At 47.6% G+C, this 23,970-nt stretch overlaps 1 protein-coding gene across 1 annotated transcript; it reads left to right on the top strand.

Annotated features, from left to right (window-relative positions):
• On the top strand, nucleotides 1-22,725 carry LOC135811935 (uncharacterized). Its single transcript, XM_065325206.1, has 10 exons — nucleotides 1-102; nucleotides 4,244-4,294; nucleotides 10,047-10,364; nucleotides 11,773-12,159; nucleotides 12,597-12,776; nucleotides 14,396-14,563; nucleotides 14,875-14,979; nucleotides 18,258-18,425; nucleotides 19,230-19,334; nucleotides 22,075-22,725. The coding sequence occupies exons 1-10, from the start codon at nucleotides 42-44 to the stop codon at nucleotides 22,374-22,376; spliced, it is 1,845 nt and encodes a 614-aa protein (XP_065181278.1). The 5' UTR covers nucleotides 1-41; the 3' UTR covers nucleotides 22,377-22,725.
• Nucleotides 22,726-23,970: the final 1,245 nt, after the last annotated feature.

The following is a 23,970-nucleotide window of genomic DNA, read 5'->3' on the forward strand; positions in this document are numbered from 1 at the left end:
GGGGTAAGAGTACATTTCAAGAGGAGTATCAGATCGGGCGAATGCCAATTACAACGATGGCATTCAGCAGGAGTGCCAGTGTGCTGCGAGTGGATTTTAGAGGTAAGTTTCATTGAATTACCAAACTTGAAGAGTAGGTTGGTCTACGACCGCGATTCAGAAGGGAATGGTACCTTGTTCCAGTCCTTCAATGGGTCAGGTTTCCAGCCGCTCTGCTCAGCACAGAAAACTGGGAACGTGTGGCCTAGCACACTGGCTGCATGTACATGATGTAGGCAAATGCGCCTTAGTGAGCGTCCCGCACCCGTGCCCATAGTTGACCCTAACCCCCCCCCCCCCTCCTCACCATTAAGTGCTGTATCTGTAAGTTTCTTTGAGAAAAGAGCATAACAGCAGTGAAGCCAGACGTGGGAACAGGAGGGACGAGTGCTGCCATCTCCTTCAGGGAATGGTGGGGTTACAAACATAAGCAAACGGCCGCTACACATGCTGCAGCTTCATTTTTCAAGTGAGCACAACATGTAAGATAAAATTCTTCATTTTGGCTAGTGTAGAGCAAACCGAACAAGTCGTGGACTCTGTAAAAATAAATATGGTGGTAAAGACACACCTGGCAATATGGCAGCAAACACACGGCCGCCCACAGCTTAGAGAGCGTGTGTGGGCGGGCGTGTGTTTACCACCGTATTGCCAGGTGTGTCTTTACCTCCATATTAATCAGCCATAAGTACAGCTGCAGTGGTGTCTTCAACTTCATTCACCCAAGTCGTGGACTCGGTAAAAATATTATTATTATTATTATTTTTAATTCTGATAATGGTCTGCGACAATTCGCACACGGCACCCGGCATACACACATTCCTTGAGATCGTGGATCCACCACTGCATAATATGTATACATGTATAATTGAAGTAATATTACCTGAAGCCGAATTGAGTACCCCGAGGTTTGTATACGTGGTGAATATCAAACCATACACACGAAGCTGAAGGTAATACAGTGTATTCGATTTATACCTACGGTGACATTCAACTTCGTTTTTTTTGTGGCCATCGCCGCCCTCGTTGCCAAACTCATTTTTGGCAAATTCCAGTTTGAGATCGATAGTACAGCACAGTGTAGGACTGTACGAGTGCAAGATTGAAAACTCGCCATGAGCTGTGAGGATCACCTAGACCCCGTAGCAGCTTCTGACTTCTCTAGTCTCTAGTCGGATCAGGCAAAACACTTGACCAATCACATTGAAGCGCGGGATCAAAATTTGACCAATCATGATTAGTGTACGAGCAGGTCTATATATCTGGTGCTTAATCTGCGGACAGTCTGGTGCTTATGTGAAAATAGGCACGTATGTATGAAGTGTAGACGAGGTCAATGGTCATTGCCAGAGACTTGGGTGGCTCACACGTTACTCTCCAGTCTGCGTCCCACTCAGGCACGCTGTCCAAGGTGGCTTGGAGCTGCATGTGAAGTCGGCGATTTCGGAGGGGGCAGACAGGCACTGGTAGAGGGTCGTGTCATCCGCATAGAGAGATGATCGTCCCAATCGTTCAAGGTCTGTAACATGGCGGCAAATACACAAGCCCTCCCCAAGCCAGCTCTCTTATCTGACAAGTTACAATCGAACCCCGCATTACTATAAAAATAATTATGACACGGACGAAAAATAATGATGAACTTGGATCGCAAACTTGATTTGATCCTTGACTGCTTCCTGACTGCCATTAGGATCACACGGGAAGTCGATAAGCCCTCCACGTCCCAGGCGTGCAAGAACACACAACTGCACGCTCAGTGCCCAATGTTTACGGGAATTCATGGCTCACCAGTTGCGCTGGAGTAGGCCGGGGAAGATTTCGCGCGAAGGGCACCACGTTTCTACATGACGTGCTCTTCAGTCCGTATAACCACCGGAAAGATACACTACTACATTGTATCTTGATGTCACTGGGTATTTGTAGGGCAGGAAGCGGACTGTCTGGGTCAATATAAGTTACTAGTTAGTACACACTACTACATTGTATCTTGATGTCACTGGGTATTTGTAGGGCAGGAAGCGGACTGTCTGGGTCAATATAAGTTACTAGTTAGTGAGTCACCTACATAGGCTACAGTGCTGGCAACTGAAATCCGACCTCCTGAGCGATGCGCTCACATGGCAAAGTGCCAGGAGTGTAGGTAGGAACACGTGTTTTTGGAGTTGACAAGATTGGAAACGAACAACGGTCTAGAACACATGTGCTGCATATCCGCGAGCCACGCGTACTGACGCTGCTATTTAGTGGTTCTTGAAAAATATGAAAAATGACCTTGTGCATTGCATTCCCACCCAGAATCAAAGAAGGCATGGCTGAACTTCATGAAGTGCATTGAATGGCTTGTGCGTATGGAGAGCGCATCTCCCCCCCCCCCCCCGCCCTTCAGTTAAGGTAGGTCAGGCATCGCTGCGTGGACCTTTTGCATTCATCATTATTTTAGACTGCGTTTACACGGAGACGAAACGAAGCTAAACGAGAACGCGCTGGCCTCGAATCCTTTCAAACCGTTTACGGCAAATCGGTTTGAACCGTTCACACGAAAACAGAAAACGGTCGATAAGGCTGGAGTTAGCACCTGCTGGCTTGTCGCAAGCGCGGGAAATAACACGTTAGTTAGTTGGAGTTGGCAAGTGCTGGCCGGAGCAAGGGTTGGGTATAGTCCCCCCGCAGAATGGTTTCCATGACCGCGCTCCGTTTCCAATCGTTTTCACTGTTTTCACCGTTTACACGAAAACCAAAACGTTTTGAAAACGTTTCAAAACACTTTGAAGTGTGTTCATTTTCGGGCATTGTCGTGTAAACGACAGTAGTAAACTCAACGATTTGGTTGTCAATCGTTGTCGTGTGAACGCAGCCTTAGAAGTCAGACGAATTTTCGGGATTGCTACAATTAATATCTGGCTTAGCTGCAGATACGACTTCACATGTATGCAGTACATCATACTGCGGGTGGCACACCACTCCACTGTTTACAGGATTTCGACCCTAGATTGATCGCCTTGTATCGTGAGTAGGCCGATTGCCCATTGTGAAAAACATAATAATTATCATACCCTGAACCGTACTTCTTCAATGAAGTACATGCGTCCGCAATTCACACCAGTCCGAAGGAACAATGAGATAATTTCCGAACCGAGTGTTCGTGTTCCCTTCTTTTCATGGGCTCTTGTTGCTGTTAATTTTTGATATACGGGCAGAGAGCAGCGAGAAAGTTAGACAGGGAGAGGGCGAGAAAGAAAGAAAGAGAGAAAGAGAGAGAGAGAGAGAGAGAGAGAGAGAGAGAGAGAGAGAGAGAGAGAGAGAGAGAGAGAGAGAGAGAGAGAGAGAGAGAGAGAGAGAGAGAGAGAGAGAGAGAGAGAGAGAGAGAGGAGGGAGAGAGACAGAGAGACAGAGAGACAGAGAGAGAGACAGAGAGAGAGAGACAGAGAGACAGAGAGAGAGACAGAGAGAGAGACAGAGAGAGAGACAGAGAGAGACAGAGAGACAGAGACAGAGAGAAAGATAGACAGGCAGACACAGAGAGAGAAAAAACAAGGCGAAGGATAGAGAAGGATAGGTAGAAATACGGAGAGTGAAACAGTGATGTTAGGTGCATCGGGGAGATGAATCAGTGGTGCGTGGTGGGTGCTTCAACGCGTGGTTGGGGGTAGCAGCGAAGAACAAACTGCTGAATAATTTAGCATGGGAGATATGAGAAGCGATTTAGCAGGTCAACAGCGGCAACACGAAGAGTTCATTGGTGCACAAGCACGCAGAGAGGAACACATGACGGAGTGGGTAGACAGGCAAAGTCATACGGAGCATTCATTGCAAGGTGCAGAGGGTGGAGGCAAGGATAAATATCTGAGCAGCCTTGTTCTCCCTTACATTCCATGGCAGTGCGTTTCAGGCCAAGGCTACCGGAAAGGTCAGGCGAGATCTACTGACTTCTGATTACGTCGAGGGGACAGTGAGGCCCTTGGCGTTATTAATGAAAAATCAAAATGACTAAGGCAGGTGCTATGTGGGTAAAGATTTGAGGGAGATAACCATCGCACTACATTAGAAAAGTTAGTGTGTTAAATACGGCATGAAGACCTGTAATGCTTCACATATTCTATTATTCTGACATAAGTTACATGTTTTCTGTGTGTATATAATGACTGTGTTTGTGTGTTCACTGTGGCCATTGGATCTATTATATTTTCGGTTCTGTTCTGTACAGCATGTTGGCACATAGCGGTATTCGTGTTCTTGCAGGTCCATGTAGGAACAGGTAATTGAAATTGAGAGCAATTCTTTATGATGAAGAATGTTATGCTATAGTGACTTTGTGTTCGGTCGAGTTACCCAGTGAATCTATAATATTGATTAGCCCCATCCCTCACACAAACAAGTCAACAAAGAGGCATCTTTGGATTGAGGAGTGCTGGTTTCGAAACAACTGGTTTGAAGCTCAAAGTAGAGCTGCTGTTAGCTCAGAGCAGAGCTGCTGTTAGCTCAGAGCAGAGCTGCTGTTAGCTCAAAGTAGAGCTGCGGTTAGCTCAAAGTAGAGCTGCGGTTAGCTCAAAGTAGAGCTGCGGTTAGCTCAAAGTAGAGCTGCTGTTAGCTCAAAGTAGAGCTGCGATTAGCTCAAAGTAGAGCTGCTGTTAGCTCAAAGTAGAGCTGCTGTTAGCTCAAAGTAGAGCTGCTGTTAGCTCAAGGTAGAGCTGCTGTTAGCTCAAAGTAGAGCTGCTGTTAGCTCAAAGTAGAGCTGCTGTTAGCTCAAAGTAGAGCTGCGGTTAGCTCAAAGTAGAGCTGCTGTTAGCTCAAAGTAGAGCTGCTGTTAGCTCAAAGTAGAGCTGCGGTTAGCTCAAAGTAGAGCTGCTGTTAGCTCAAAGTAGAGCTGCTGTTAGCTCAAAGTAGAGCTGCTGTTAGCTCAAAGTAGAGCTGCTGTTAGCTCAACGTAGAGCTGCAATGCTAAATGGATGTAATATAGCGCAAGGCAGAGCCGCAGCAAATAGCTAGATAACACCAGTTGTGAGAGTGGACCCGGTTAGTGGGTACGATAATATTATGATGGTGTGAATAAGTTGGATAGGGAGGGATGGTGGGAAAAGAAACACTGCTGAAGCACGATCCGTTGTCTGGAACAGCACAACAGGGCAAGCAAGATTTGTTTTTCTTTTCCGCAAAAATGGGCTGGTGCCATTTGTGATTACGCAGCAAAACAAAGCGCATGACGTCAGTCTTGAATGCAGTACAAAGCAATGCAGTGCAGTGTGTGCGCTAGTTCGGATTGTTGCTAACAAGTACTAGCACAGCTAGTACACCATTAGCCCCATCCCTCACACAAACAAGTCAACAAAGAGGCATCTTTGGATTGAGGAGTGCTGGTTTCGAAACAACTGGTTTGAAGCTCAAAGTAGAGCTGCTGTTAGCTCAGAGCAGAGCTGCTGTTAGCTCAGAGCAGAGCTGCTGTTAGCTCAAAGTAGAGCTGCGGTTAGCTCAAAGTAGAGCTGCGGTTAGCTCAAAGTAGAGCTGCGGTTAGCTCAAAGTAGAGCTGCTGTTAGCTCAAAGTAGAGCTGCGATTAGCTCAAAGTAGAGCTGCTGTTAGCTCAAAGTAGAGCTGCTGTTAGCTCAAAGTAGAGCTGCTGTTAGCTCAAGGTAGAGCTGCTGTTAGCTCAAAGTAGAGCTGCTGTTAGCTCAAAGTAGAGCTGCTGTTAGCTCAAAGTAGAGCTGCGGTTAGCTCAAAGTAGAGCTGCTGTTAGCTCAAAGTAGAGCTGCTGTTAGCTCAAAGTAGAGCTGCGGTTAGCTCAAAGTAGAGCTGCTGTTAGCTCAAAGTAGAGCTGCTGTTAGCTCAAAGTAGAGCTGCTGTTAGCTCAAAGTAGAGCTGCTGTTAGCTCAACGTAGAGCTGCAATGCTAAATGGATGTAATATAGCGCAAGGCAGAGCCGCAGCAAATAGCTAGATAACACCAGTTGTGAGAGTGGACCCATGAAACCAGCACTCCGTTAGCTAAGCACTATTGACGCACAGCAAGGGTCAATTAATGTCAGCACAAGCAAGCATTGCGCAGCTAGAGTTCAGTAGCTCATTACTCACCCGAGTTCGGGATCATGGCATCCATGGCACGGCAGCAAGCCGGGACGATAGCTGGCGCTATGCGCTTGTTGTAGTCTGGATGTAGCATAGACACGCATCGCTCTTTCCACTGACCTGCCACTCGGAAGAAGGAGTCGGGGGCACTAGCCATAGCAGCGGTGGTGGCTGCACCAATGTGGACCGAATGCCCGGAGTAGTTCGACTGGGATGGTACACCGGCCGCAGCGACAAGAGACCATACTGTTACTGTGAATGACTGCCTGGTCAGCTGCTGTCTGTTCGAGAGTACGAACAAGAGTTGCTCCGGCCCCTCGCGACGAGTGACAAATGGGTAGCTAACAATGGCACGGACCGGGCAGTACGGCGGTACAGACGGGCCAATGTCACTAGTAACGAATTTCCCGAATGGGTCCGTCTTGGATGAAAGCAGGAAGAGTTGCAGGCGTCCGTCACCAGGGGAGCTAGTACAGCCCCGTGTGATGCCATTAGTGAATTCAGCGCACCGAAGAAATCCAAAGAAGCAGCATGGCGGCTTGGTAGAGCAGCTTGTCATGGCCATTCAGGATATTACTTTTCCGGCGTGCATCCGTCAGGTGTCGTAGGATTGGCATAGTTATAGGAAGGCGAGGGGTGAGTGAAGCCGTACCATGGCATCGCTGGATGCCCTTCAACACCCTCTTCAGAAGCCACGCATCTACTAAGGGGCCGGCAAACCCATTCTTAAGGTGGGCTTTATGCACCGCACTCGCATACACAGATACAGTTCAGGGCACGCTGATCATAGTTCATGCATGAATGTGTGTCCAGGAACGATGACTCGGGCAGCAAAAGTGAGCTTCCCCAGGAGGGACTCGAGTTGACGCTGGCCGATGCTGCGCTCGCTGATAGTAGCCATGAGGGGCGCACGGATCTCGGACAGCTTGTCCTCTGGTAGCCGAGCTTCGTGGCGCTCGCAGTCTAGGACAATACCAAGGAAGGTCAATGATGGTGATGGCCCTTCGAGCTGGGATGGAGCAAAGAGGAGTGCCGAGATACGTGAACGCCCGGAGGGGGATGGTGAGTTGCTGGTTGGCTGCAGCCAAACCAGTGGAGATATCGAGAAAGTCATCGAGGTAGTGAAGCCGGTGATCTATAGCAAACTCGTGCTGCATGATCCAGTTGACTGCTGTGGCTACTGAGTCAGAGACGGCTGGGCTGGAGCGGAGGCCGAAAGGCAGAAAGCGCTCGTAGTAGTAGGAGCCTTCCCAGCGAAGTCCTGACGGCGGACTGGGATCTGCCGAAATGCACTGCGTACATCAAGCTTGGACAAATACACAGGCTGTGGGCATAGCATGATGATGTTGATCGCGTTGTCAATGCTCGCGTAGTGCAGAGAGAGCGGCTCGGCAGGAATGCTGTCGTTCGCGCCGGTGCCCTCCGGACTAGACAGATGGTGGATCATTCGCGGCTTGCCGTTCTTTTTGGGGATGGCACCGATACCAGAGCGGCGCATGAACTGAAATGGAGGTGACGAAAATGGGCCTGTGGTCTCGCTGCGGGCGCAGGAAGCAGCTAATTGCTCGGATATAAATGCCGAGTGAGTGAAAGCCAATGGTAGATTATTAGAGAAAACCGAAATGTCGTGTTGGCCGGCAGATCCAAGAGTAAAGCCACGGCGCAGGCCATGGAGAACATACGCAACACATGATTGATCTGAGTGGTTACGTAACAGGCGGGCAAAGTGGTCAGCTAGCAGTGTGGTGTCTGCAGAGTGTATAGGAAAGAAGCTACGTACCGAGTCAAGCGATTCAGTAGCCATTCTGCTAGGAGCGGCGGGGTGGCCGATTGGCTCCGCGCTGCTGCTGGTTGCACATGATGCATGGGTGGTCCTTGCCACACTGGCTGCAGGTGTGGGAGAAGCGGCACGACGACGAAGAACAGCGACCTCTATTGAAGTTGCGGCAGATTTCTTGGCCGTCGCTGGTATGGTTGCGACCACTGGAGGTAAATGTGCTGGCTTCGGGACGAAAAGGACACAAACCGCCCCTGGATGGACAGTCTTACATTGAGCGCATTTTGGGTGTGCATGGCCTGTGACAGCTATCTGCCATAGGTTCACGTCGATGGTGTCCAACCTCTTCGTGCCTGGTTACTGGGCCACGAGCATCCGCAGCTGGCGGTCGTACTCTAGCCACGCGCTTGGGGAGAACTGGCAGTTAGCAGTCAGGATCAACTGCTGGTACGCAATCAGTTCAGCAGTGCGGTGTAGGGCAGCAGCCGTGATAACAGACATGTATGTGGTCCATGCCTCGAGCCAGGTAGCTACATGTGTAATTATCGTGAACCTTGCGACGCACCTGCTTCGCGTCATCCGACTCAACGATATTTAGCTGGCTATCGTTATTCGGGCTGTGCACCGGCCGGAATGTTGGGCCGGAAGTGTGCAAGAATTTCAGGCAACAAACTTGAAAATCTACGAACTCCCCTCGCAAGATACGTTCTTGCACAGCCTTGGGCACAGCTGGTGCAGGTGGCTGATCGGGTGGGTTACAGGAGCTTGGCCTGGCGTAGTGGCGGCAGCTGCCGCATTGCCTTGGCCTTGGGTGAGGAGCGGCACAATGCTCTCCGATAATAATAAAATGGCGGCCGACAAAGCCGACTACACCTCGTCCCGTACGGGAGCGCAGAGATCCGTTGAGCCCGCGTCACCTGAGCTGGCGGAGGAGGCATTGGTGCACGTCGGGCTTCTGGGCTCGCGAGCCGTGTCCGCACTGTCATGTTGCTGGTTCTCCTGGCCGGAGCAGACCTCACTACCAAGGGCTAGTTGTGCCAGCAAACGGTCCTGTAAAATACTTTTACTAAGTTTCCTTTCGGATTCAAGCCGCGCTGAGAAGGCTCGCCGCGGAGGGCTTGGCAAGGCATTGCCTTGACAGTGTCGACAGTAAGGTCAGACATGCTGAAGAAATACAGTGTCGAGGTGACACTCGGGCTGGCAGCAAAGCTACGAAAGGAAAAGAAACACTGCTGAAGCACGATCCGTTGTCTGGAACAGCACAACCAAAAAGAAACACTGCTGAAGCACGATCCGTTGTCTGGAACAGCACAACAGGGCAAGCAAGATTTGTTTTTCTTTTCCGCAAAAATGGGCTGGTGCCATTTGTGATTACGCAGCAAAACAAAGCGCATGACGTCAGTCTTGAATGCAGTACAAAGCAATGCAGTGCAGTGTGTGCGCTAGTTCGGATTGTTGCTAACAAGTACTAGCACAGCTAGTACACCATATGCTCCTCGACATTCGTCTTGTTGAGCTCTCTCGGTACACTGCTCTAGTGCTGCTGCATTACGCATTGTCCGCTACTTTCATAGTAAGGGCACTCTAGCGTTAGAGTCTGAGAAATGAACTGTTTGTGGTGCCTCCTTTGCTCCATGGCTGGCTTGTGTTGCTTGATAGGAAAGGGCACACGAGAAGTCCATCGAACCTTCACCTTGGCAAATCGGCAAGATAGCACCCCCCCCCCCCCCCCTGTTCAATACACAGTGGTTCGGGGAATTCACTACTGATCACTTGAGCTTTAATAAGGATGAGGCAGAATGTGCCCGAAGAGCATGACTTCAGTGATGCTCTTCGCAACCACTATTTCGTACTATTGTTTAATCCTTGTGGGAAAGATGCTGGCGACAAATGCATTCCTGACTGCGCGCGCATTCTAAGCTACATTGTCCGTGACCAGGCCAGCGGAGTCACGAGACTGTTTGATGTCTTCAAGCAATTGCAGGTAGAAATATGCCCACCCCCTACCCTTCTCTCCCACCGCGCCACTCAGGGAATGTCGAATCGGAAACCAACACAACTGTATTTGAGGATACAATGGATACTTTCTCGAAGAATGTGGATCAACTTATGCCGTTTAAAACTAGAATTGAGCTGGCATCGCTCCACTGCAATCTTGTATACGTCCTTGCAGGTCAATATCCCGTTCTCGTTGCTGCTGGTACAGGACAAGGAACGCCATTCATAATGACATTTGGCGATGGGCAGTCTACCGCTGACGTTCTCAGCTACATGCCGGTGTGTATTGTGACCAGTGGATCAGCACCGTTCATTCGACTAGAGAAGACTGATGGTAGCCTGGTGCTGGGTGTGACCGGTTCGTTCACTGGTTTTGGCAGGGCCCCTTTGAACACCACAGCACACCCTTCACTCAACGCATCATACACTGGAGTGTACCATTGCCGAACCGACGCCCGCTACTCACCACAGTTGTACCAGCTCAATGTTGTGGGTAAGGTTAAGTTTGAGATGTTACTCATGTTGTCCATCGAGTCTAGCTTTTTAATGATACCGTGCATAGCGCATCAACTGTGCATTCACCCTCTACAACTCACTCCCCATCGACATCACAACCCAGCATCGTAGAAATGCTTTCCAAAACAATGCATCTAGTCTTCCTTTGAGCAGTACCTGTTCCTGCTCGGTGCACCCCCCCCCCCCCCCACTGGTTTCTGATATCTCTTATGTGTATTAACCCTTTGTGGGTCTTACTCAATGTATGTGAGGGGTGGTCACGCAAACACGCGTACAAACAACGAGCCATAACTCAAGTTCCGTGAGTTGTAGGTATGGGTAAACTATATATTTTCAAAATCTGTATGCCTGGACGCTTCCAGAAAACACAAATATGACTATGTCCAGGCAAGGATATGACCCGTGGTAGCCCTGCAAGTTGAGAGAAAATACTATTGCGAACAAAAAAGCACAAAAATCACAGCACGAAGTGCATACCAAGTTCGTGAAGGAGCTGAAGTCCTTTGATAAACAATCAGGTAAGCGCTACGTCTTGGTGAAGAATATATGCTCCTAATTCCGTCCTTGAACTCCAATACCTCGTCATCGGCGATGCACCAGCAGCAACAGTTCCACAATATCACAATTTTGGTTCGTTCACCTCAGCGCCGCTCGCGTCAGATTCACTCTCGCTCAGATGACTACTCAGGCGCGATGTCACGCGTGCCGTGATTCTCACGGCCAGGCGAATCAGCTGATCGCACCTGACAAGTCCTTGTAAGAGTTGCTGTTGCTGTGCTTCCTCGCTGGTTGGTAAATTTGATTTCTTCATTCGGGGACGATGTATTTGAGCTAGGAGGACTCAACGGAGCTCTCTTTCTCACGACATTACACTGGAAATCCTCCAGGGACATCCAGCCTAGACTGGTGCCGTCAGTGTCCTCAGGAAGCTTTTCTGACACGGCTTCAAGAGATGCACTCCCATTCTCGAAATGCGCGCATGGCGGATGGTCGTCTTTTCCAATTTCACCAGACTTCAGTCGATCGATACTGCAAAAATTTGTATGGTAAGTATGGTTGTTTTTTACACCGTTGGAAAGCCTGGGACCTCAGCTACGAGTGGAGCACCATTTTAGTTGTCTCCTAGCAACAAAACTCACAGAAAATGCGATTTTACTGTAAGGGTCACATACGACCCTTACGCTTATGTGAGACCCATAAAGGGTTAACTCGATCATCCCGCTTGTTTTGCATGATACATTGCTTCTTGCCTTCCCGGGTAATTTCCAGCTAGCTGTTTCTCGCTAGTATCAGTTCTATCACACTTATCAATCGTCCTTATTGGCGTCACTAAATCATGGAATGAAAGAATAACACCATTGCTGTTCTCTTGCCCCCTTTTGTAGCTCGACAGATTCGGTCTTCATTCCCTACGTCACTGCCACTAGTTTACATGGATGGCAATCACACCATATCATGCATGTCAAGTGGCAATTTCCCTTTCAAATTATCTTGGAACACAACACTATCTCCGGATTCTGAGCTGATTTGGACAATGACATCGGCGAATATCGTACATTCGACATTCAGCTTCAAGCTGAACGACCCACAGTTCGTAATAACAGAGCGTGATACGTCCGGTGTTGCCTTCAACGTAACCTGTAAGACCTGGTATACTACACACTTCGACTGCGTTGCAGCGGGCTCAATTCCTGCACGACCTCACGATGTGATTCAAAGGTGCTTAAATTCCTCCCAGCCAGTATCTACGATTGTTTCTGTCACTATTCAAGGTACGCATACTCCAGAATTTCTCACTAGAATAACGAGGACGAAAGTTCTTTGACGGGCTATAGGGGAGGGTAGCAGCACCCAACTTCATTACGTCAACCGCACTGCAAATAAGAGAACTATTTTTGAAAATGAAGTATTGAACAACAAAGGCAATCACACTTTTTAAGTAGCGTCAAAAATGCCTTAATTGCACTGGATGCTCGGTATTACGCTCTGCTTCCGCGGTGTTGAGCACTGTCAGCACACTGAGTGCATCCTCAGCTGAAAATGAAGCCCCCGTTTGGATTTTGTGAAGTAAAACAAAGAAAAGAAAATAATAATAAAAAGCACGTGTCATGTACTAGTGTAGGCTGCCAAGCGGAATGGGATATGGTTGTTATAACGATAATGTGAAAACTCTGCTTCCACTTTTTTCACTATCCTTCTAATTCTGCAGCACCACGCTGTAGCGCACTACACACTCTCAACCTGAATGTGAATGTGACGTCATCAACACCTAGCAAGAGAGGTAGCATTGTGAATGTGCAGTGCATTCCTCCATACAATCTAACCAATGGAGTGCAGCAGGTCACGTGTTTGGCAAACGGATTTTGGACAGTTCTCCCGACGTGTGTTGGTATGTATGATACACATGTTAGTCTGAACGCCTTCGTGTACTCTTCCTCTTCCGGCTCCCTGTTTTTCTTATTCCATCTCTTCCCTGTAGTAGTAGTATTCTTTTATTCATAGTGGAGAAACCAAAACAGGCAGATGCCTAATAACAGTGGATCCCCTGTGTAGGGTGGAGGAGGGGGAGACATGACTAATGGTAAAATAGTGGCGGCGAAATAGAGCAGTTCCAGCACAGCTACAGAAACATGGGCGTAAAGCTAAAAGCAGGCAAGAATGTGTTGCAAAGGGCTTGACTTGAAGGCGGCCAGTTTGGTGACGCGTCGGATATCCACATGGAGGGAACTCCGGAAAACTGCGCCAGCATGTGCTACCAATTTGGTAGAATGTGCAGAAGCAGCTGCAGGGACGATAAGCAGGTTACTGTTGCCTCCTCGAGTTCTTCGTGACGGAAGAGCCTGTACTGTATACACTTCATTAATGTTGTATGCGGCGGATGCGGACCCCCCCCCCACCAGTCCTTCCAACCTCTACAGATTTCTGAAATAATGAAAGTGACCCGATAACCCGATTTACATTCAGAAAATTGGAGAAATTCAAAGAAAAAGCACAGAACTGAGTTGATATTCCCTCACATATATATTAAACCAAGGTGTCAGGGTGAAAACGTAGAGAGTTAAAAAGTTAGCAAGACATTGTAGTGTCAACTTTTCAGACTCCCTACCTTTACACCTTCTGACAATATGTGATTGAATCTTCCATCACTGCTGTGTTGTTAAATTTAATGACATTTTTTTCACAACTCAGTCCCCTTGTTTGCTTTCATTGTGGTAAGCCTTTTCTGATGGTAGATATTATTGAAATATTGAAAGGGCTAAAATATGTTGTCGCGTTGCTCTGTGTCTGTGAATGATCGCGTTTACATTTATCTTATTCCTTTTAAAAACATTTAAACCTTTTCTTATCAGCGGTGTTGTATCGGCGTTATCACGATACAGAAAACTTTGAGCAATGTCACAAATTGCTAGACCTCAAGACTCTATAGAAAAACCGGTCAATGTCAGCAGAGTGTGTGGTAGCGAACTAAGACAATACAAATAAGTAGGTGGTAGGCGGGAAAACGTAAGATTGGCAACAGCATCAGCACCAACAACTCTGTGGCGGAAAAGGACGACACTGATGTGCCAGTGAAGAGCACGAGAGACGTAAAGGATAGGTCGATAACGAGCTAGGTCGTATCATGTAGAAGGGGTTACATGGATCTTGAAAAAACCGAGAGAATGACAATGTGCTGGGTGGTATATTAAGTGAACTGAGGTTCTCTAGTCATTTTCCCAAATAATAGTAACTACGAAAATTGCGGGTCACCCGGGGCTGGCGTCATGATAGCAAAACACCTCGAAACCCAGCTGAGCAACATAATTAATTGCGTAGAATCTCCGGCAGAGCCTGTGGCTTTTCTAGTGCTCAGAGAATTAGGCACCCCGTGCCAAACATATAAGAGTAGAAAGTATTCTTTGCTTGCACTTGAGCTGTACTCGACCGAACCGGTCAGTAGTTATCTGTTTTTTTCTTTTTTGTACAAGAGGGATTCTTGTGTTTTCCGCTTTCAAACTTTGCATACAGTGACGCACTGCGCCTCTGTGAACCACTCCACGATCACCTACCTGCCTAGAACACCAATTGGAGCCTCTGCTGTTACAAAATGTCGTGAGCCCTACAGCGGTATAACTGGCCCAAACAACGTGCAGTGTATGGCTGCAGGTATCTGGAGTACGCTCCCCGCTTGCCCTGGTACGTGCTTTTTCTTTAATTTAATTAATTAAAGCCGAACTAGCATACGAACGGTTTAAAAGTTACCAGATTTTGTCAAACACTGGCAATTGTAAGCTTGATAGTGATGGGTCATGATGTGTATATTCAATGACCTGACGATCAGTTCCAGTGCGGCTCGGATAACTTGGTATCTTGAAACCGATGGTTCGCAGCGTTTGTTCTCTACCTCCATACGTGACGCAGACTTGCGCTGACGTCTGGATTTGGCGAGGTGTTTATCGCGCTGGAAACGGTGTGTCACATGTCTTTCTATTATATCATTTGCACAGACATTGATGAATGCATAACTGGAGATCATAACTGCTCTGAGAAATGTACTAACGCTCAACCTGGATATGTATGCAATTGCTTCAATGGAACGGCGGGATGCTTTGGTGAGATTTCATTTTCCTAGTTACTATTAAGGGGGAAGACTACCCATCAATTTCATAATTATGGCATTCAATTGACCGTAACTTATTGTGGAGAAAAAATCACCGTAGCTTTGATCAACTGATGAACTGGTGATCAAACTACAATGAAAGCTGACATGTTGGAACGAAACAGACAGCATTAGTCATATTGTTCCTCAACTATGCGAGCTAGAACGTGTCCCCACACTGGCAAATATGATGGCATTTTATGGCGCGCACAAACAAGTGAAGCACTGAAGTGAAGCAAGTCAAGCACTCTGCCACAGGGCGTTGCTTACAGTTGGGTTGAAGCTGGTTCTTGGCTAGGTGTTCAGCCACCGCTAATGTAATCTTCCTTGAGGCTGTCAGCCGCTTCTTATCTTCGACTTGCTCCTTCATCAGTCTGGAAATGGCTGGCTCGCCACTTTGTTTGAGGGCCCAGACGAAGTGCATCATCACCATCCCACTATCAGCTGCCCGCACTGCAACTGATTTGCAGAAGCATGTTGCTTAGGCCAACGGTTGAAGAGTGGCCAGTCGCTTTTGCTGATGTTCTGCAAACTCCACCCCGAACATGCTGATGCAAAATGTGACAGAGTGTTTCTGAGACTGTTACAGGATACTAGAATCAGGGTTAGCGTCCACAATTTCAGCTAGGGCCGCAACATCCGCAACAGCATCGTGAGCAGCGAACTCATTCCCAACGATGAACTATAAATCGATGTGAGGCTGTAGCTTGGGAGCTCCGGTAATGCGGTTTAGGGATCAGAGTGTTAACCCGGCACAAAAATGCACACCATTGACACACCCACACGTGCACACACAAACACGCACACACACACATACACACACACACAAACACACACACACATACACACACACACGCCCCCACACATTTACACACGCACACACACATACACACACGCGCGCCCACGCGCACGCACACACACGCACACGCACACATGCTCTCACATGAAATAGCACACACACACACACACGCACCTTGCACACATACATTCACGCACGTGTACGCACCCGCCCAAATGCATGTGTACACGCATGTGCATGAGTGGAGATGCCCCCATACACATGTCACACTAACATGCCCTGGGAGTAGTCATGCACGTGTGTATAGTATGTATGCGAGGACACGTCCACATGAACTCATATGCATGTGCATGCTCATACATGCGTATGTTGCACACATGCACAAACATGCAGGCCTATGCAAACACACCCACGCACGCCCGTGCGCGGCGCGTACAGTGTGCTCATACATTTCCATAGCCCTAGGGTGGCAATGACTCGCAAATATCATGAATAAATCTTATGAGATTGAAAAACACACTTACCCAAAGCAGCTTTGGTGTTGTTTGTGAAAGCACAGGGCCAGGGTGTTGAGCAGTTACACGACAATGGTTATCTATAAAATTCTCCATGTCACTCTGCTGACACGGAATGACGTTGAAGAGGGGCACTGAACGGCCTCTTCGCGGGAGTCGAATCCAGTGGCGTTGGTGTTGGAGATCGCCTTTTCTGTTTTTCAGGAACTCGATCGATCAATTGACCTTGTGAAACGTCCCCTCCTCGGCGTCTTGAATCGTTCATTACGCAGACTGCGAGGCCGCGTCGTGGGTGACGGATCACTCTCCCACGTCTTCATCTCCACGACACGTCGGCAAGAAAACCAAGCTATCCAAAAACCGCCGATGTCAAAACAAATCCGCCAGTGCACTAGTGGCTGAGCTTCTTCCTCAGATCTTGTCTCGACTCGAGCTAGCACCCGCTGTGAGTTCAGTGGCCAAACTACTCACTCGCTTGAGCGCGTCCCATTTTTCCACTCCGAAAAGCATTATTTTTCAAAAATAAATCGGAAATCTAAAACGGCGCTTACCGTCGGGAACCACCTAATAGCCTTGTCACACGACGGTTCGTGCTCACGATTTCACGATACCATGGTTCTACGATTCACAGCAAGACACTTCACACGACGACTAGCTCTGCCGACACGGCGCACGCGAGTCGGTCACGATTTGACTGTTGCCTAGGTAATTGTAATGGAGGCACGTGTTTTGATGGAAATAAATCAAAATATTTTTTTATTTTCATGCCTCCCGGGAAAAATTCAAACTCTCTTTGCCTGATGTTGGAGTAGAACAAGACTGAAAAGACGACTTTGTTGCTTTGGCGTTCTTGACTGGATTTCTGGGACCAAGGATTTGACAAAGCTGCGTAGCTTTGCTCTATTTTTGCTGTTCGTTTTCCGTGGCCTTGGGCAACTGGGTCCGGACAGGGCAATCGGCTCACAATCTACAGGGTTTGGAGTGCCTCGTTCGATTTCCCAAATCCTTTTGGCCGTTCAGCCGTTTTGTTGCTTTGTCTTCTTTCGCTGCTCGCGTCATCATCATTTTATCAGTCGATTCAAGTAGGGAGCAGTAGATTTCGATAAGCATCCTTTCGGATTCTGGGCTGAATGTCCGGGTGGCCATTGTTCAGAAAGTCGGACCTGTGCTGCTGTTCAGGAAACGCTCAGTGAGAAGACGCGATCGCGAACACAAGCCAAACCAGTACAGGAAACACGAAATCGAAAACGAAAACGCACAGCCAGGGGGTCAGGATGTCGCGGGCAGACCGTCGGGTCTACGGATTCAGATTTCCCGTCATTTGATGATCGCCTTGGTGATCCGCCCGCGAGCCCGAACAGACGTGACTTTGTCCCGTCGTGTGAAAGGCCTATTAGGAAGTTGTTTTATGGCAGCAACAGTGACAATGGTTGGCGACTTTTGGGTGATGTGTAAATATGTCTGTCATTACCATAACTTGTGGAAGAATTTGTGCACTGTGTGTGTGTGTGTATGTATGTGTGTGAGTGTTGCTAGAAGTGCGTATTTTTCTGCTTTGTACTCACGCTAGTAATCCTGCACTATCACTGCACTATATTTTCACTTCATACGTATCACACAGAATTATCATCTCGCTTCCTGTGGTATTGCAACATTTTACGCTATACCATCACACTTTGGCCACTAGTACTTGTCACATATATATAAACCCCTATTCTGTCTACAGTAGACTTATTCCTGATGATGGGCCTTGCCCGAAAATTTGATCTAATGTATATCAATTGCAGTGTAGCCTAGAGACCGTTAGAGAGAGTGTGTACAAGGTGTGTGTACAGGTTGTATGGATATTCTGTGCTTGTTCAACACCACTCTTTGCTTGCCCTCCATATCAACCTTCCTGTTTTCTTACCCAACCAGTGACACATTGTGCAGCTGTGAACCAGTCAACAGTGGGCTATATAGAGAGGCGTGCCATTGGTCAAACTGCCACTGTGGAGTGTCGCCGTGGATACGACAGCTTACTGGGGCCAACAGCAGTTACATGCATGGCCAGTGGAAAGTGGACTGAGCTGCCTACATGCCACGGTGAGCATTCTCAAAAACATTGGTCGTACTGTACTTCATCGGAAGAGTTATTTAACACTGACTCGCCAGTATCCCGGGCAACCTTTGTCTTGTTGTCCAGTGTCACTTCAGTTGCCCTCTTCCCCTGATTATTAGTAGGGCTGTGTTTGCTAGTAAAAAAAATAATAATAAAAAACTGTATAGTGGAAATCACCCCGGCTTTCACGGAAAATAGCAAATCATCTCTTCCTAAACACCCAATTATGATCAGGTTTTTCTGTTGAACTCTCGAGGAGGCGGACTATCATTACATTTTCCAAAGATATGTGCAGAAAATGGATGTTGAAGTGCCGTGGGTTATATAGTCGCGGGTCTGACTTTTCTGCGTGAACTCAGTTCCCAAGTTTGTACGAAGATCAGCCATGCAACGATCTGTCTGCTTTTGAAGATGACTCTTTGTTGGTGGTTTTTATTATTTATTACGTGTTGGACCCATCCTGATAAAAAAAAGGCGAGGTAGGGGAAGTAGCCACCGGTAGGCACAATTTGGTATGAGCGCAAGGTGTTGTTCTTTGCTTTAAGTTTTAGGAGGTCCTTGGTGTTTTTCCTGCGCCCGTGCTGAGGATTGCGTTCAACAACAGACAGCAATAATAGCATTCGAAAGGAACGATTTGATTTTCCTGATTTGCTTGCATGCCCAACTTTCTGTTACCTCATTGCTTGTTGAATGCGATAATGATAACGCGCCTATCTGTTCGTCCACTTCAGTTGGTACCTATACACCAACCGACGTTACTAGTGCGAGTCTGATTATATTTCTTGCAGATATTGATGAATGCTCCATGGAAGAGAAGCCGTGTGCCCTTTATTGCACAAACCTCACACCCGGCTTTATGTGCACGTGTGTAAACGGGACTGTCGGGTGCTTCGGTAAGCGAACAGAATCTCCAAAAGATTCTTCAATCTGGTAACCAAATCTGGGAACATCTTATTAAAGGAATGGAAAGGAAAGATGGAAAGTGCCCCAAATAGGTTTTAAAAGAATTGCAACGCGCAAATCGGGTTTATTTTAAAAATATTATACCCCACCCTGACACCCTGACACCCTGACACCCTGACACCCTGACACCCTGGCACCCTGACACCCTGACACCCTGACACCCTGACACCCTGACACCCTGGCACCCTGACACCCTGACACCCTGACACCCTGACACCCTGACACCCTGACACCCTGCCACCCTGACACCCTGACACCCTGGCACCCTGACACCCTGACACCCTGACACCCTGGCACCCTGACACCCTGACACCCTGGCACCCTGACACCCTGACACCCTGACACCCTGGCACCCTGGCACCCTGACACCCTGACACCCTGACACCCTGACACCCTGACACCCTGACACCCTGACACCCTGGCACCCTGACACCCTGACACCCTGGCACCCTGGCACCCTGGCACCCTGGCACCCTGGCACCCTGACACCCTGGTTTTTTAGTTCCAACCAAGCAAGCACAGGGGAGGGGGTTGACTGAAGGGGTACATGACGGAGGTACGAGAGGTATCTAGTTCGAGTCCCGCTAGAGAACGTGTTTTCCAGCCCTATACTGCTACCCACAATCAATTATGAACTTATTCAAAGGATACAAGGATATGGCTAACGAGTAACGACGCATTCAGATGGACTTGTGAGCGTGAACGAGTTTGGCAAGAAACACGCTGGCAAATTGTGGCAATACACTAGTGACATTCGCACGTGCATTCCAGCGACTCCGTGAGAAAGTCAAACGCCATCGGGACAGTGGATCTCTATAAACTTCTCTATTATCGGAATGGTTCGGGACGGGATTCTTCTCCTGCAGCGCGTCACGTGGTCTGTGGCTGTGGTAACAAGTGACAAGAACGCGGATCACTGCTGGGCTATCTAGAATGTCGTTGGCCAATCTGTGTCCACTATTGCCCACCCTGGTACCCTACGTTATATCTGATGGTTACCTCCTGGCTGAAACTGACGTGGAAACAATCGTAGTGCGTGGTTTAGGCAGTAGGTGCATTGTTAGTAGGCATACGCTTGTTTTGATTTCCACTATAAATAAAGTATACAACTACAGACCTGGTCTGTCTGTGTGTTATAGGTTAAACATTTGGTGGAAAGATGACAGGGCTATAGTGGTGCTTCGACCTTCGAAGTTCTCAAGATTTCTCCTTCTTGTAAATCTCTCTAAAGTTACCGAGATCCAGACAGCACATGTTTTCCTTCAAGTCTTAGAAATTATGCTCCGACTTAACTGACGCAAGTGAACACGTTAAAACGTTCGTGCGTCGCTGGAAAAGAAGCTACAGGTGCTCCCTGGTTATAATGAATTCGGTTAGTACGTAAACACCGTTAGTAAATAAAGTTCTGAGTTCACCTGGCAAAACATACAACTGTTTACAGGTCCGGTTACAACCTAAATCGTTAGTACGTGAAGTCGGTTATAACGACGCTTTGCCCAGGCCCCTGAAGTACCACACCCTCTGTATAAGTTAGTATTGACCATGCAGGATCAATGCGAAAACACATAGAATAATCAGAAAGACACGATGTATTCTATCTATGGGTTCGTAGATCCGTGCGATCTTTTGCGTCAACAGAAGAGCTATTTTCGAGATTTTCAGTTATCTTATAACGAGTTGAAGTGTCCATAAGGGTACTCATAAAGACTCGAATTAGTGCCTATCTCGCATTTAGCTGCAAGTTCTTTTACAAGATTAGTAGAATGTTATCGCATGGTTGCGATGATTTTACTTCAAATATAGACTTCGAGCTAACCTCTCGGGGCAATAGTATTCCATACGGCCCGCAGTAACCATGTGATAACAAATTTATCGCATGGCCCACAGAGCAGACCATTGGGCGGCTGTTGAAACTAGCCCAAATGCCAACACAGTTGACCAAAATGCATATTGCTGTGGTATTATTATTAAAACAGGAAAATTGAAGATATTTCCCCTACACCCTAACAAAAAGTCTGCTACAGTGCGTCAGAGAGTATTACAGTACTGAACAACGGAGACGGAAAAAAGAGACGGCACGGCATCGTCATAACAATAGACATGGCAACCACAACTCGATAGGCGAAAGCCTTTGGGGAATCCTTTTAAAACAATAATAATTACAATAAAACACAGTAGAATCATCATTTTCAGTTGATAAACTAAGAATTGCACAGCAAAGAGTTTCTTCATGGTTTACATGTGTACCAGGAAGTCGTCCAATACAGTGCTGCAAGTACATGTATTTGACAACACCGTAGTATGTAATACTGTGCACAATTGTTATTCTTATTCCAGCTCCAGATAGCTGTATACTGCGAATCGTACAGCGTCGACTAATCACACAGTCACGAGCTAACTGAAATAAACAATTTGCCGGCAAATACACAAATTGTTTGCGGGCAATATCGCATAATATTGCCCGCGGCGGGAAAGGTTCTGGTTCGCTGGAGTACGGACAATAACCATGTGCCATGTGATAAGTCTTGTTATACATCCCTGGCTAGATGCCACCAGGGTCTCTTACGTCCAAATTCGAAATACTTTGAAAACAGCTTTCCATTCAGGTACCGTATGTGAGTTATCACAACCTTTAAATGTACTATTCTCTTTTCCTTTCATTGTGCTCAGCCCAACAGCATGATAAGATGTGCAACACGGAACAACCGATCACCATTGAGATTTTCGTCGGAGCGTTGGCTGCAAGCCTGTTATTTGGTTCCCTCATTACATTTCTGCTAACACGACGCGTGTGTGGCGCATCCCATCTGGACACCAAAGGATCGGAGATACCGCCAGAGAGTACACGCCATGACACGCCAAACATTGCCTACGAAAATGCGGAGATAGGGGAGACTGTAATGACGAGCAGCGAGGCATACGTAGCCGTTGGGGCGGGAGATACGGCTACCTACCTGGCTGTTCTGCCATAAAATTTAGACAGCAGAGTGTTGTTTTCTCATGGGAAAATTCATCATTGATATGTGCATGCTAGAGATTGAAACGTGAGATTCACTGCTAAACAGTGTAGAAGTAATTTCCGTGAAACTCATCTGCAGTTATTTCCTAGAAAATATAACTTCATGCTGGAGCTTGTACTAAATATTTGTTACTTTGAGGCGTCCATACGAATCTGATTGCGCGTCTCGCACTGTGTATCTGTCTGCAATAACATTATTCGCTGTGATTTCTTACTTCTATAGTCTAAAATTTAAAACTGTTCAACGCCTTTGTGAATAAGGATAATTATGGATTAGCAGTACTAACGTTAGTACTAGTAGTAGTGTTCGGAGAATGACTTGGAGGAGACTGATCTGCCAGGGAACTCTGCAACAAGGCTGTGCATTTGTTTCTCCCTCTGCTCCGAAGCTAGCATCTGCTGCTTCATGAGCTCGAGCAACTGCTCCATGGGGCTACTACCTGAGTTGGCGGATCGTGCATCCAAATTACCTTCTCCGTCAAACATGACGACCAAACAAAAATATTACTGTAAACAACGCTGAAAAAATGCAAACGAACGGGCTAGACAAATGTCGGAAATAGTTAATAATAATTAACATCCCACTGCACACACAGACATTGAACACCAGGTTTGGGCTAGATCGGGACTCACAGTGGGTGAAATGATTAGGCTTACACCGCACTTCCACATGGTAGGACAAATGTAGAAGGGGCAGCTAAAGAGGTAAGGCTTACACCGCACTTCCACATGGTAGGACAAATGTGGAAGGGGCAGCTAAGAGGTTAGGCTTACACCGCGCTTCAACATGGTAGGACAAATGTAGAAGGGGCAGCTAAAGAGGTTAGGCTTACATCGCACTTCCACATGGTAGGACAAAGGTGGAAGGGGCAGCTAAGAGGTTAGGCTTACACCGCCCTTCAACATGGAAGGACAAATGTGGAAGGGGCAGCTAAAGAGGTTAGGCTTACACCGCACTTCCACATGGTAGGACAAATGTGGAAGGGGAAGCTAAGAGGTTAGGCTTACACCGCGCTTTAACATGGAAGGACAAATGTGGAAGGGCAGCTAAAGAGGTTAGGCTTACACCGCACTTCCACATGGTAGGACAAATGTGGAAGGGGCAGCTAAGAGGTTAGGCTTACACCGCGCTTCAACATGGAAGGACAAATGTGGAAGGGGCAGCTAAGAGGTTAGGCTTACACTGCACTTCCACATGGTAGGACAAATGTGGGAGGAGCAGCTAAAGAGGTTAGGCTTACACCATGCTTCCACAGGGTAGGACAAATGTGGATAAGCTGCTAACACGGGTACGCTTACACCCTGACAACCGCATGGTAGGACGAATGCGGTGGGGCTGGTAACCTGGAGTAAGAGTGCTTTGCAGGCCACTTAACAAATACCTCCATGTTGTGAGTCCCTATTTATTTGTAACATTGATACGAGTTGCTTTTGCGGTGAGTCTGGCACCATAGAAAGCGTTAAAGTTGGGTGGGTTTGGGATGGGGAAAATTCTGGCAGAGAGCTAGTTTGTGAGGAAACAGCGAGCCAGAGAAGCAAGCAAGCGT

Source organism: Sycon ciliatum, chromosome 3 (assembly GCF_964019385.1).
Source record: "Sycon ciliatum chromosome 3, ocSycCili1.1, whole genome shotgun sequence".
Lineage (NCBI taxonomy): Eukaryota > Metazoa > Porifera > Calcarea > Leucosolenida > Sycettidae > Sycon > Sycon ciliatum.

Bases quoted from the DNA above. Each gene is read 5' to 3' on its own strand.
- LOC135811935 (XM_065325206.1), top strand. From the start codon at position 42: ATGCCAATTACAACGATGGCATTCAGCAGGAGTGCCAGTGTGCTGCGA. The intron at 12,777-14,395 runs GTATGTATGATA...CTTTGCATACAG, and splicing joins AGTTCTCCCGACGTGTGTTG to TGACGCACTGCGCCTCTGTG. The intron at 19,335-22,074 runs GTAAGCGAACAG...CATTGTGCTCAG, and splicing joins CGGGACTGTCGGGTGCTTCG to CCCAACAGCATGATAAGATG.